Below are 15,553 nucleotides of genomic sequence, written 5' to 3'. Positions count from 1 at the left end.
TGTGCGTCATGCATGGTGCCACACCACACTCTTCGGATGTGTTGCACACCCGCTTCAGTCCAAAGCATACCCAGTCACACGTTCACTGTCCCAGGCAGGATTCGTTACCTTGTTTGTCATGTCAAATTTGTGGCCACTCGTGGTGTCACCCGTACCATATGTTCGGTTCCCGCAGTGGAGCTTACAAATTATTTGTACGCACTTCTCGCGTTCTATTTTCTACACCAAACCTCAATGTTTTGCCTCATGCACGGCATCACGCTACACCCTCCCGATATGTTTCACTCCAGCCACAGTCCGTTGCAAACTCGCTCACATGGCCCACTGTCGTAAGTAAGATTTGTTATTACATTCATTATGTCCTATCAATTTTCTACTATTCGGTGTCTCCCATATCGTTCGTCAGTGGCCCCTACGGAGCCTACAAATCTAACGGACGTTGTCCTTCTACCTTATACTGCTCGCTTAAAGGTACAAACAAACCAGGTGTTTCTATCCTTTCTCAGTAACCCAGCTCTTATTAATTGAGACCTTGCAACCATGCAAATCATCTCAGCAGCCTACATTATTATTGAGTTACTCCTGTTAGAGCAGTGGTTCTCAACCTGGGGGTCGGGACCCCCTTGGGGGTCGAATGACAATTTGCCAGGTGTCACGATTCTTGGGCTGTTCCTGAAGCCCACACTACTCTCCCAGACTTTTCACGTCCATCCAGCAGGGCTGTCTCCCTGGAGCTTATGGAAGCCCAGCTGGGCTGTTACTGGAGCCTGTGGCCACCCACTCGGCCTCGTCACAATCTGTTCCCGGCATGGGTGGGGGGCAGAGACGAGTGGTCAGCTGACTGGTGAGGAATGTGAAGTGGAAAGGGCTGGAGGAGACCCCATCTTCTGATTTCGGAATAGGTGTCACTGCTGTGAGACACCACAGAGCTGGAGACACAGTGAAGCCGGAGACACAGTGAGTACCACTACCTATGATTAGAGTTGCCATTAAAAGTCCCCACTACAGTTCTCAGATTACCTTGATCAAGAGCACCTAAGTTGGCTGATCAGAAATCCCCCTAGCACTGCCACTCATCCCAACTCCCTGCCAGCGCTGCCACTTATCCCAACTCTCCGCCAGCACTGCCACTCATCCCAACTCCCCGCCAGCGCTGCCACTAATACCATACCACCCATCAAGGAGTAATAGAAGGAATAAAAATAAAGAATACATGGAAGGGAGAGTAAAAGAGGGGGAGGAACAAAGAAAAAGGGAGAGAAAGAATAAGAGAAAGAACAAGAACAAGAACAAGAAAGACGGTTAGAGAGGGATGGAAAAAAAAACAAGAAATTTAGATAGAGATAAAGTGAAAGAAAAGAGAACAAAGAGAGTGGTACACCCTAAAATGTACCATAAGGAGTTTTAATACTGTATGAGTAGTATGGACTCGGGTAGCACTAAATGTCCATGGGGTAGGGGCGCAAATTGCTTGTCTTGCCTTGGGTGCTGACAACCCACGCTATGAAAATATTTTTACTGTTAGGGGTCCCCACAACTTGGGAAATTTTATGAAGGGGTCACAGGACTAGAAAGGTTGAGAAACGCTGTGTTAGAGGGTCACTGGTTGTTCCCAATACTGCATTGTATTGTTTTTCTTAATAATTTTCTCTTTCTATTTTATATGTATTTAGATGTTATTTCTTTGTGAAACACAACATTTTGTACTTTTATATTAAGTTGCCTACAAAGTCCATTTTTCCCTCAATTCCCCCGGAATTGTTTTCTATTCACATAATACTGGGACGCGGCATATTGGTCTATTAAGGATGTTGATTACCATCCAAGGGCAACATTAATCAATCTCTTTATAGAAAATTTACAGTCAGCGGCTCTGGCAGTCAGACACTGCTCCGACGCCACCCGACTCGCTTTCGAACCACTACACTCTCACAGTCTGCAAACGCAACAAGCCAGCCCCGGGGTTGACATCAACCTGTTTAAGACTAACAATGCCTGACGCCCAGTGACGGTGCTTGACCGACTACTGCTCCATCTACCCAGCCAATCTGATGGTAGCTCATTGCTACCCTTTCTAAACCAGGTCCCTGAGTGGCAGCCAGTTTGTCAAGCATGTCATAATCCTCGTAAGCAACTTGGGTTTCAAACCCCAGTGCGTTCTCTGGACATTCTTTCCGAATTAGAGCAGCCTTAGCTGCCTCCCAACAGGGAGTACCAGACCACGTAATCAACATAATAGGCTGATGGAAGTCTCCTTGTTTTGCCACATACATCCCAAATCCTCAGGAATAAATGGCACAAGCCTTTACCAAGCTGGCTCAATAAATACAGAAATCGATAAAAGCTATTTCCCTATCTGTGTCTTTTGCCCCCTTTTTTTGGCATACTGACCAGACCACCAAGGCACACTTCAGGTCTATTTATGTTGCAAGTCTTGTTGTGTGTTTATGTGATCCACATCTCTCTCGGTCAGAGGGCCACGACCATAAAATAGAAGGCCAATATGGTGGCCTGAGTTTATGGGAGGAGCCCGGAGGGTATTTAAGCAGCCCACTCACAAATGCTCTTTGTCTGTTCAGTGTGCGGTACTACACGTCACTGGGCCGACTCTTCCCAGCTCACCTTATGTCTGTGAGTCTGCGCATTCAATCGCATTCGAAAACCCTCCCGCCCTTCCCTTTTTCAGGGCACTTCTCAGCATATCCTTCTTCAATTAACTACCCATTACTTTTCTTGGCATACTGACCAGACCACCAAGGCACACTTCAGGTCTATTTATGTTGTAAGTCTTGTCGCGTGTTTATGTGATCCACATCTCTCTCGGTCAGAGGGCCACAACCATAAATACTGGTAATCATGATTCTGCACAGAGCGACCACCCTGTACCAGTAAAGCTACAAAAAACTATATTCAAAACAAATGTATCAGTTTGAGATGGAGTGGAGCAAGTTTTGATCCTCCCCAATGAATGCAAAACATTGTATAATCGGACAATGCAGAGATTGTGACATCACCATCCCACCTCTTTACCTCATTCAAACTGAGAATGCTTTATATCCAATGAGAAAATGCAGAATTTCACTAAGCAGCAGGGCAGCTACTCACCATAACACAGACTAGCAGTGACTACTACAGCGATTTCCAGCTTCCACAAGGGATCAGCCAGATATGGCACATGTATGTTTACATTGGCCCAAATAGGACCATTGTAAGTATGCAAAAATATACATAGCTAACCTTTAAATTAAAAACAAAACAAAATAATAATAATAATAATAATAATAATAATAATAATAATAATAATAATAACAATAACCGTATTACCGTATCTAAAACTAAATATTAATAAAAAAAAACATTGCTATATTGCATCTTATAATCCTTAGATGGGAATGGGATGGCTGCATTATTTTTTCTTCTGCTTTTTTTTCTAATATTTTCACATAGTTATCCGGCCAGTACCACACTTTCTACCTTAGGGTGGCTACATTGATTTCTCCACTGTATCATTGAAGAAGCAATGTAGCAACCCTCAGACAGCAACATTATCACCAGAGAGGGTACTATGATTAAGCATTGACACTCAATGCGAAACGCGTCAGCTGTTTATCCCACTGTGTGCTGATACCTGTAGTGTATTTTTTCCTGTACCCAATAAAGGGCACGTCTTTTTTAAGTTACTGGAGTGCGGCTGTCCATATCCTTGTTGTTTTTGCACATCCTGTGCATTGCCAGCACCCATCTGCTTCTGAGTGGACATCAATTACCCTAGTGAGCTCACCTGGAGCGGCAGCTCTCTTACCTCTGAATCTTGGCTAGCTGTCCTGGGGTTTTGTTAATGATGGATGTCATTTTATAAGTGAGGGGTATGGGTTTCACCCCCAATTGGTCTGCATCATTTTTGATGCGTGGAAGCATTGAACTGGCAGGGCCGCCCACGTCACCGCGTGATCGTCGCGGCGACGGCGCGGCCACGCCCCGCGTATTGTTTACGCGCGGTTTTCTGTATGATGGTGAGTACAGCCACCATACAGAAATCCCCGGGCAGACATGTACGGTGAAAACGGTCCGGCGGACCGGTTTCATCGTACATGTATGCTCGTCTGTACACGGCCTAAGTCTCTGCCACAGACCCTCCCAATGGTTGAAGAAAAAAAAAGTGGTCTAGAATCCTCTCTATTAGATTCAACACCCGGATCTCCTTCAGGTAGTTTTGGTTAGGTTACCAACTGATAGGCGACCAACGTCCAGCCTCTCAGTACCCGGTTTTCCTGGTCCCCTATGGATGTTCAGGCCCCTCTTGGAACACCAGCCTCTCTTGGCACTCCTCAGGCAGACTCTCCACCGGACAGCTTCCTCCAACAGGACGGACAGCTCCGTCCCGGGATGCCATTTGCTGGGGTGCCGTGGAATGGCCACCCTGAAGGTGGGCGCCACATGGGAGGAAGACCCAAGAAGATGGCATCTTCCCCATAAATACCCCTCCCCAGCATGCACAGCGAGGAAACCTCCTCCCGATAGGCTGCTGGGAAGAAGAATCCAAACCCTTGACTCCACTGCTGCCACCTGTTGGCCTGGGGTGTGATCAGCACCCCAGAAACGACAGCACAAACCCACAGCACAGCCAAAGCTGGGACAGAGGCTCCAAATTTAAACAGATTAACCTGGTCAGAGTCACTTAACTTTCTGACCCCCTCTAAATTTACACTAGCAGCGGTTCTGAAAAGTAACCAGGCTCTACATCTACAATAACGTTTTTAGGATTATTTTTTGTATGGCAAGTCTTTTATATTTTGGGGACCATCTGATATTGATACCTGGATGGGGATTCCATATGCCCTAAGAGACTTCTGGGACACTTAAAATAAACAAAAACAAATCTCCTGCGCTCCGGTATTTTCGGAAGGTGCTATGGGGTGGTGTAGTTCAATTAAAAGATATCTTCCAGAGTCTTGCAGCCCTCCTCAGAATTGTGGGAATTCATGAAACTGAGAAACACTGCAGACTACCAAGCTCTGAAGAAAGGGGTATGCACCCGAAACACGTCAGCTCTAACATCGATTGTAGATTCAAGTGATTATCGTGTTCTGCTGATGTTGCTGGATTTCTGCTGTCTTTTAAGGCCTGGTTTTAAACTCCACATTGTCGGTGCGCCCTCCGTTCTTTTCTCTTTTCTTGGGACACTTAAAATGTCACTGACCTTCTGTGATAGAAGGTCTGTGCAATCTGGTAAGCGGCCATTTTGCCTATGGTGGAGGGGATTATCACTAGATTTTATAGTTAGGTCGCGTACACACGATCGGTCCATCCGATGAGAATGGTCCGACGGCCCGTTTTCATCGGTTCACCGCTGAAGTGGCCTGATGGTCTGATGTGCATACACACCATCGTTCCAAAAACCGATCGGGTCAGAACGCGGTGACGTAAAACACAACAACGCACTGAAAAAAACGAAGTTCAATGCTTCCAAGCATGTGTCGACTTGATTCTGAGAATGCGCAGGTTTTGAACCAATGCTTTTGTGTACTAACCATCGGTTTGGACCTATCGGTCAGCGGTCCATCGGTTCGATTTTAAAGCAAGTTCTCTAACTTTTGTCCGAAGGACAAAAGACCGATGGGCCGTACACACGGTCGGTTTGGACCGATGAAACTGAACTTCAGTCCGTTTTCATCGGTTTGAACCGACCGTGTGTACGCGGCCTCAAAGGAGGCAGATGGTGCAGATGCTATTACAGAACCTTTTTCCACTTGTGGGACTGTTTTTTCCTTATTGGTGTCTGACTCAATACTTCTTAGCACAACTCTTTGTACGAACATTAGAATACTCAATTTTGGATAAAATGTAAAAGATAAAATTACAGCAAGTAAATAGATACTTAACATGTCATGCTTTAAATGTGCGTATACCCCTGGAATGGCGCCAAACAAAAGTACCTAATATTCTCCATAGGCAACGCTTTAAACATTTTTACAGGTTACCAGTTTAGAGTTACAGAGGAGGTCTGGTACTGGAATTATTGCTCCTGATCTGAGGTTAACGACCACATGTGTGGTGCAATTACCGTTAACATATGTGTGCGGGGTTTGCTTATGCATTCGCATTTGCGAATGGACCAAAGGAATGTTATTATGAACAACATCCCTTGTGACAGGTCCTCTTTTTTGGAGAGATCTGGGGTCTATTAGACCCCAAATCTCTCCTCTTGCCTCCAATGCAGTCGATCAGATACAGATTGGTCTGACTGGCTGCTTTCCTGGCCGCTAATGGCCAGGGAAACAGAGAGGCAGAACTGGAAGTGGCAACATACTTCCCAATTTCCAGGGTCACAGAGAGGGAGGAACAACCTCAATTCCTCTCTGTGCTGTGCAGCCATCGCCAATGAGAGCCTAGGAAGGGCAGCGATGGCGGGGAAAACCCCCTTTCCCCTATTCAGCTACTCTAATCTGCCTAAAAGGGAATCGCCATCTGAAAATTCTGATAGTGGGAGGATGCCTTTAATTGTAGGCATCGTCCCAGTATAAACGCTGCAACCCAAGGACTTCATATGACGGCCTATAGTCCGTAAGTATTTAAGCTCTTTACATAAACCATTAACACTTTAAGTCCTAACTTTAGCTTACATGTTTTAAGCATTTACAGTTTTTTGTTTTCCTTTTGGGATAACGGTTTTAACTATGAATGAAAGCTAGCTATTGTAAGCTCTGCTCTCAATGTTAAATGATTTGCTTCAGCCCTCTAACTACCACTTGTGTTGAACAATTTGGTCTGTTAAAAGGAAATGAATAATAGTAAACTTACTGGCAGAATTAACAGTTGAAAAAAGACTGAAAAAAAGTAAAGTAAAGCAGCCTCCACATCTAAAAAGATAGGTAGACTGCAATACTGTGTATTACATTGTTGAATGAAAGTAGAAGTGAAATATCTGAGCACAGGTGAATCTATGCATATATTAGCTAATGACACTATGCCAAGATGCTCAGGAAAACAAATATATACAGTATAGTTATATACCAAGCAGCTAAACACAATCCTACGGCTTCCTTTCCACTGGCATTTTTACAGCCACTTTTCTGAGCGTTTTTTACAGCTTAAAAACGCCTGTCCATATTATTCTATGGCATCATGCCCACATAGGCGTTTTTGAGCTGCAAATGGCATAGGCGTTTTTGAGTTGTAAAAAAAAAACGCGGGACCAGGGCGTTCTGTGGCTCCAGCAATAGAGCTGTAAAAATGCCAGACATTAAAAAACACTCAAAAATGCGCTAAAACGCGCAAAAACGCTCAAAAAAGGCTACCGATGCGTTTTTTGAGCACCAGCTCACAAAAAAATATATATATATATATTTTTTTTTTTAACAAAATAAACATGGACAGCCGTTTTTAAGCTGTAAAAAGGCTAAAAAAAGTGGCTGTAAAAACACCAGTGGAAATGAAGTGGAAAAATAGAGTAACAAACCTGGTGTTGGAGGAGTTCATCAACAAAATTCTTGATTTCAGAAAAAAGGAGATGTATTAAGGGTCCATTAACCTTGGAACATTTCCCCAGCTGATACAGACAATCTAACATAGCTTGCTGATTCTGAAACTAAAATAAATTAGTTATCAGTTAAATGGAAGGCATAGGAACATAAAATATATATATATTATATTACAATCAACATATAATCAAGACTTATCTAATAAAATGAGCTTCAGGGTAATCCATCTTAGCAACATGTATCTGATTAGTTTGAAGCAGGAGAAGGGAGGGGACAGGGGTGTCTACTCCTGGCTGTGTCTAAGGGTATTGATGATGTTACATGTCAATAGTATATGGTCTTCCATGGCCCTCCTTTCTTTGCTTGTGCAGACTTAGTTGCGGGAGGTAAGCCTTGCCATTGCTTGTGATGGTGATCTGCCATGCACACATGGGCACAAACTCTTGACCCAGACCACCCAGCTCAGATGTTATTAAACCATCCTCCTACGTTAGCATAATTTGGCCACATCCATCATTTGGTGTGGTGCATTTCACATGCCACTATTATATCCACCTCTTTGCTCTGCCCTGTCCCAACCCTAATAAAAGGAAGGAATATTCAGTGAGGTGTCCCTGGATTTAATTTAGAAAATTCGTTCACCTTACATTATGCAGGTAATAATTTTTTTTAAGTTGGTAATTTTATGGGGGGTTAGGTACACCCTGCTTGGGTCTAGAAAATGGTTTCTCAGGAAACAAACACTTTCATGTAGGGTGGCATTCCCCTAACTCAAAAGTGGGGATTCAGGGTGCTCCAGAGGGCTTTAAAAAATGATTTGTCTTTTTTTACCAAAACCACTTTGCAAAATCCCTCTGGCACACAGCACTGGTGCACACAGGAGAAGTGATGGGACTGGCAGCGATGTTAGGCTGAATGAGGGTACACTAAAAGAAAAGTCTAAGTGTTTCTTAATATGTAAGCATGCTGTGCAGTGCATAGTTGCATACTTGCATATGATTGCAGAAACCCACCAACCACGATGAAGATTTTGTTCCATTTTACCCGCTTGTAGACTGGACTGTCTAGGCCATTTTTCTGTGTTCAGCGATGTAACATTTTCAGTGACAATTACTCAGTAATGCAATACTGTACCTATATTAATTTTATATATATTTTTTTTGAGACAGATAGAGCTTTCTTTTTTTTTTTCATCACGACTGTTTTTTTTTTTTTTTTTTTTACTTTTACTTTAACCGGTTCCCAACCGGCTCAAGCAGATATACTGTGGCAGAATGGCTCTCCGGGGCGAAATCCCGTATATATACAGCACAGAGATTTTTGTGTGTAAACATGCAAATCCCTGGGCGGCGGAGAGAAGACAGATCATGTGTTTCTACAAAGTAGAAAACGCAACCTGTCATCTCTCCTAGTCACTCCCCTCCCCACACAGTTAAAACACAGTTAGGGAACACACATTTAACCCCTTGATCGCCTCCTGTTAACCCCTTCCCTGCTAGCGACATTTATACAGTAATCAGTGCACATTTATAGCAATGATCGCTCTATAAATTCCAATGGTCCCAAAAATGTGTCAAAAGTGTCCGATCTGTCTGTCTCAATGTCGCAATACTGCCATTACTAGTAAAAATAAATAAATAATAAAAACCCCATAAAAATGCCATAAATCTTTCCCATAGTTTGTAGACGCTATAACTTTTGCACAAACCAATCAATATATGCTTATTGCGATTTTTATTTTTTTACCAAAAATATGTAGAAGAGTACATATCGGCCTAAACTAATGAAGAAATTTGTTTTTTAAAAACATATTTGAGGGTATTTATTATAGTAAAAAATATTGTTTTTTTTTCAAACTTTTTGCTTTTTTTGTTTATAGCGCACAAAATAAAAACCGCAGAGGTGATCAAATACCACCAAAAGAAAGCTCTATTTGTGGGGAAAAAGTTTTCAATTGTTTTGGATACAGCATTGCATGACCGCGCAATTGTCAGTTAAAGGGACGCAGTGCCAAAATGTAAAAAGTGCTCTGGTCGGGAAGGGGGTACAATCTCCCGGGCTGAAGTGGTTAAAAGAATAATGATCAAATATTTTGAGAAAAAAAACAAAATGTTTTTTCTTAGTTTCAGTTATTAAAATTTGCAAATAAATAATCTTCTGTCTGAAAGTTAAAGTCTACAAACCTGGGGGGGCCTCTCCCGTCACCGATAAAAGCTATCTTGCGGTGCCGCAGAGACCACTTTTATCTTGAAGTGGATCACCCGCTCTTAAAGTGTATACCAGGGTTATGGTAGCTAGCTGCTACCATAAACGGTATTCCTCTTCAAAGTAGCGACGTAAAACGACAGCGGGCAGTCCAGAAGTGGTTAACAATACATTTGTTTTAAAGCGATCCAGACGTTTTCCCTCATATGAAGCATACGGTATCTCACAGAAGTGCGTACACCCCTTGTTCATATACAGTATCTCACACCCCTCACATTTTCGTAAATCATTTATTATATAACTCAACACACAGCCATTAATGTCTAAACCACTGGCAACAAAAGTGAGTACACCCCTAAGTGAAAATGTCCAAACTGAGCCCAATCAGCCATTTTTCCTCCCCAATGTCATGTGACTTGTTAGTGTTACAAGGTCTCAGGTGTGAATGGGCAGCAGGTGTGTCAAATTTGGTGTTATCGCTCTCACTCTCTCATACTGGTCATACTGGTTTCATTTCAACATGGCACCTCATGGCAAGGAATTATCTGAGGATCTGAAAAAAAGAATTGCTGCTCTACATAAAGATGGTCTTGGCTATAAGAAGATTGCCAAGACCCTGAAACTGAGCAGCAACACAGTGGCCAAGACCATACATCGATTTAAGAGGACAGGTTCCACTCAGAACAGGCCTTGCCATGGTCGACCAAAGAAGTTGAGTGCACATGCTCAGCTTCATATCCAGAGGTTGTCTTTGGGAAATAGATGTATGAGTGCTGCCAGCATTGCTGCAGAGGTTGAAGGGGTGGGGGGTCAGCCTGTCAGTGCTCAGACCATACACCACACACTGCATCTAATTGGTCTGCATGGCTGTCGTCCCAGAAGGAAGCCTCTTCTAAAGATGATGCACAAGAAGGCCCGCAGTTTGCTGAAGACAAGCAGACTAAGGACATGAATTACTGGAGCCATGTCCTGTGGTCTGATGAGACCAAAATAAACTTATTTGGTTCAGATTTGTCAAGCGTGTGTGGTGGCAACCAGGTGAGGAGTACAAAGACAAGTGTGTCTTGCCTACAGTCAAGCATGGTGGTGGGAGTGTCATGGTCTGGGGCTGCATGAGTGCTGCCGGCACTGGGGAGCTACAGTTTATTGAGGTAACCATAAATGCCAACATGTACTGTGACATACTGAAGCAGAGCATGATCTGCTCCCTTCAGAGAGAGGGGCAGTATTGCAACACGATAACGACCCCAAACACACCTCCAAGACGACCACTGCCTTGCTAAAGAAGCTGAGGGTAAAGGTGATGGACGGGCCAAGCATGTCTCCAGACCTAAACCCTATTAAGCATCTGTGGGGCATCCTCAAAACGGAAGGTGGAGGAGCACAAGGTCTCTAACATCCAACAGCTCCGTGATGTAAATATGGAGGAGTGGAAGAGGACTACAATGGCAACCTGTCAAGCTCTGGTGAACTCCATGCCCAAGAGGTTTAGGGTAGTGCTGGAAAATAAAGGTGGCCACACAAAATATTGACACTTTGGCCCAATTTGGACATTTTCACTTCGGGGTGTACTCACTATTGTTGCCAGCGGTTTAGACATTAATGGCTGTGTGTTGAGTTATTTTGAGGGGATAGAAAATTTACACTGTTATACAAGCTGTACACTCACTACTTTACATTGTAGCAAAGTGACATTTCTTCAGTGTTGTCACATGAAAAGATATAATAAAATATTTACGAAAATGTGAGATACTGTATATGAACAATTCCATTTTTAGCTATGATTATCTGAATTTAATTATTTAACATGTCATAGCCGAACATATTCATATGCATTTTATTTGTTTATTGATAGCTCAATTAATATAAATCTGATTACCTAGTAATTGTACAGTATTAAGAGCAGCTGCCCCAGTTATGCTAATCTGAAGTGAGCCTGTATCCTACCAGAGCATTACAGTGTTTTGAAGGCTCGCATTTGATGATCTATGTGTAATTACCCTTAAAATTGACAATAAACAAATATGCAAAACAGAACATCTACTAAGAGATTTTGTTTAAATCAATCTGAACAAACTAGTACCTGCATTGCATAAAATGTATGTAATTATAGCTTTCATATCCCATCCATTTTATTTAAAGAAGAACTTTGGGCAAACATCTTCATGCAAACTTCAATGCATATACAGTATGTAAACCCCAACAAAAAACTGAGGAGTGAGCAACAGCACAGCAAAACAGAACTGTTGACATCCCCACAAAAAAACACTTCAGTTAAAGTACACGCATACATTTAGAAAGCAGCTTGAGGAACATTATCCACAATGCTGGGCCTACTACTGGTCCAGGCTTTACCCATTACAGTGGGCATACCCCAAAGGGGTCCTCTAGGTCTTGGAACCATAGAAATGAACCATGCCCCTTGACCTGTATAGCACTCTGCGGCTAACTACACAGGTTGCACTTTGTGCCAAGGTGAGCATCTATAACAGGATCCAGTGCCCAAAGCCAACATTATAGAACAGCTCCACAAAGTGATGTCTGGGTACAGTCCCCCCGATCCAGAAACTCTTTGATTTCCCAGGGTAATAAGCACCCAGATCTTGATAGAAATGTGAGAAACAAGTCAATGACATAAGAACACTAACAAAAAAATAGATTCATAGAGTGGGTGGGGTTATACAAGTGTGCAATAGGGGCGGCCCTAGAATGTTTTTGCCAGTGTCTGAACACTTTAAGATATCCTGCATATAACACATGATCTACAAATACAAGTCCTCTGTCCTGTACTGTATGTTTTACAGCTATGCTGACAGCATTTGTGTCCCAGCAAAAACTGAGGAGTTGTCCTTCCCCTTGTTACCACCTACACAAATGCCCACAGAAATTACATAGGTTTTTTAGCCCCTACGATGACCTCACAGGAGCTAAACCAGGCCATACATATTTGTTTTTTGTTTAACCAATAGGTTGAGCAAAAAAGAATATGATTCCCCCATCCACACAGTCAATTTGGATGGGGGAATCACTCATGCAGCACTATTGTGTCCTGCCGGCGGGAGCCAAATACAGTGATCATTGTTGCCGGCTATAGACATCAGCAGAGTGCAATGATCAGTGTTACTGGCTATAGCCATCAGCACTGGTCAGGTGAAACAAACCTGAACAATAGGTTGAACAAAAAAGAATATGATTCCCTTATCCACACATTCGATTTGGATGGGGGAATCACTCATGCAGCGCTATTGTGTCCTGCCGGCGGGAGCGTATAATGATCAGTGTTACTAGTGTAGCGCCTGGTTACTTCCAAGTACCGGTGCTTTGTTAAATTTAGTGGGGGATCAGAGAGTTAAGTAGCTCTGATATAGTTAATCTATTCAAATTGGGTCTCTGTCTCAGCTTGGCTGTGCTGTGGGCTTATTCTGTTGTTCCTGGGGTGCTGTTCCCCAGGACGACAGGGGGCAGCAGTGGAGTCAAGGTTTAGGTGCTTTCCCAGCAGCCTATCAGGAGGGTTTCTCCTCGCTGTGCATGCTGGGGGAGGGTATTTATGAGACAGACGCCATCGGTCTGGGTTTCTTTTTCTTCGAGTGCGGCACCCACCTTTAGGGTGACTGCATCAGGGCGCCCCAACGGCCTGGCCTATGAGGCTAGGGTGCACGTGCCACGCTGTGTTCCTGGACCATGTTGGCCTGGAACATTTAAAGCTGTGGCGGGTCCCCAGTAATCGACTGGGTCCCCAATCCTGAGAAGATCCCACGCGAGATAGCTGTTCAGTGGGGAGTCCATCCGAGGAGAGCCAAAAGAGGCTGGCAATCCAATAGGTTCTTGACAATCAACCGGGTATAAAGGGAACCAAATACTGAAAGGATGGACGTTGGTCACCTGTCTGTCGGTCACCTGTAAACTACCTGAAGGAGATCCAGGCCAAAGTCTTTTACGGAGGATTACCTCCGCTACCTCAATCCTAAGGAAGATCTGTGGCAGAGACTTTTCCTCTAAGTTCTGAGTAATACTCTGGCTGCCAGGTCAGTGAGAGAGGCCTCGAAAAACCAAGTTGAGAAGTTTTATTCCGCCATTGAAGCAAGGAATTGTCGTGGTGTTGGACTGTGCTAGTAAGGAGAGAGTTACCGTCGGGCGCACGTGCTGCGGAGTGACGTGTGCCTGCAACGTGCAAGAAAAATAACTCATATAGGAGGAGTTACCCACCCCTGCGTGAGACGTAGGACGAGTTTGGCGCCAAAGGGCAGAGTGATTGCCCGCCCACGAGAGAGAGTCGTGCAAGCATGTCTGTGCCCCCGACGTTTGGGAAATTGAGACCCCCGATGTCTATGCTGGGAGTCAATCCATTGCCTGCCACCACCGGAGTCCCCCTGACCAATACCGGAATTCGAATGAGGACCCAGGGGAGGTTTGTGCTGTTCTCTAGTGGTGGCGCTGAGGGCCTTGGACTGTCCTGCCCCCAATGTGCGGAGCTAGCTGTCCGGATCCTGCCCTTTGCTCAGTGCAAGAAGTGCTGGGAATATTTGTTCCATGTGGAGCAACCAACGGAGTCTCCTTGAGAGTATCGAGTGGATTAGGTCACCGAAGCGGTGCTTGCGGAGGAAGAGGTCCCATGGCCTACACCTGCTTCTACTGCCATTACCGTGACTGATCCTGAAGTTGTGACTGTTTCGTCCACCGCTGCAATCACAATGTCGTAAACTGCTACTCCGATGGTGTCGCCAGAGGTAAGCGACACCGAAAACAAAGAGAATGTACCTACCCTAAAGGTGGATGCTGCTACCGAAACAGTGTGTATGGCGGTGGTTTCCGCTTGGCTCACCTCTGAGAAAATGGGCCCCATCAAGGTTTCCCATGGCTGTGGACGAGGCCTACCGATGTGTGGACATGACAAGGGTTTCAGGGAGAGCATTGCCCCTGGTTAAGACAAATCCAAGTCCAAGGACAGTACCCTTACTAAAGAGCGTGTCTGTTTACCTGCTGAAGAGTACCACACTTCTGAGATTGACTCTTCCTTCGATGTGGGGGATAATCAATGGTTTGAGCCGGAGCTGCCCGAGTCACAGTGGGGCAGAAACTCCCGTGCTTCCAAACCCCACAAACACAAAAGACGCTCCCGGGATAGCGCACCACAGGCAGATATCCCGCAGCTAACTTGGGGAGTTGCGGTGCTAAGTACCAGTGTTACCAGAGAGACTGTTCCCATACCCGCTGCATTGCCTGTTTCAAAAAGAGCACCTGATGCCATTGTCATGTCAGGACTTGGACACCCTCGTACCATACTGAAACTGGCTCGCCTTCAGCGCAAAGTAATGAAGAGGGTGGCCCAGGACTACGGGTGGGAATTTCCTTATGTGCCCCCAGCTCTCATGACACAAATTGAAGAAATGAGAGAGGAGAGGTGCAAGGATGCAATTTGGGAATATTTGGAAGTACCGAAGGCCGATCGCGGCACTGAGTATGCTTTCATCTGTATCAGCCACCGGTTTGAAGGTTGCCGAAAGGAATGGAGCCCTGGCCGGTACATTTACAGTGACAGAGTGGTCATCAAAAGCCCCGGAAAAGTGGATCGTGTTTATTCAATTACCACAATGAATAACGAAGGGGACATCATCACTTTGCCTGACCCAAGATTTTACCTGTAGAACCCGTACCTACAGTGTAATTTATTTGTCGTTGCTGCTATTGAGGAAATCATGGACGGGAGCAATCACCCTTTTCGTTTTTTGTTTTTTTAATTTTCTTCCGGATCCACATTTGGCCGTATTTGCAGAACTTCGGGGGGATATGATAAGTTAGTAAGATTAGGGTCCCGGCGGTTTCATCACGGCAAGAAAAAGGAAAGAAGAAGAAAGTTATTTTTTTTC

At 44.4% G+C, this 15,553-nt stretch overlaps 1 protein-coding gene across 1 annotated transcript in view; it reads right to left on the bottom strand.

Moving 5' to 3' along the window:
• MEI4 (meiotic double-stranded break formation protein 4) overlaps positions 1 to 15,553 on the bottom strand; it is a 146,465-nt gene that overhangs the window by 74,156 nt on the left and 56,756 nt on the right. Inside the window, exon 4 of the mRNA XM_040349994.1 lies at positions 7,460 to 7,588. Coding sequence (XP_040205928.1) covers positions 7,460 to 7,588 — 129 coding nt within the window. The remainder of the gene's footprint in view (positions 1 to 7,459; positions 7,589 to 15,553) is intronic.

This window comes from Rana temporaria, chromosome 4 (assembly GCF_905171775.1).
Source record: "Rana temporaria chromosome 4, aRanTem1.1, whole genome shotgun sequence".
NCBI lineage: Eukaryota > Metazoa > Chordata > Amphibia > Anura > Ranidae > Rana > Rana temporaria.
This window is presented reverse-complemented; position numbering and strand designations above follow the sequence as displayed.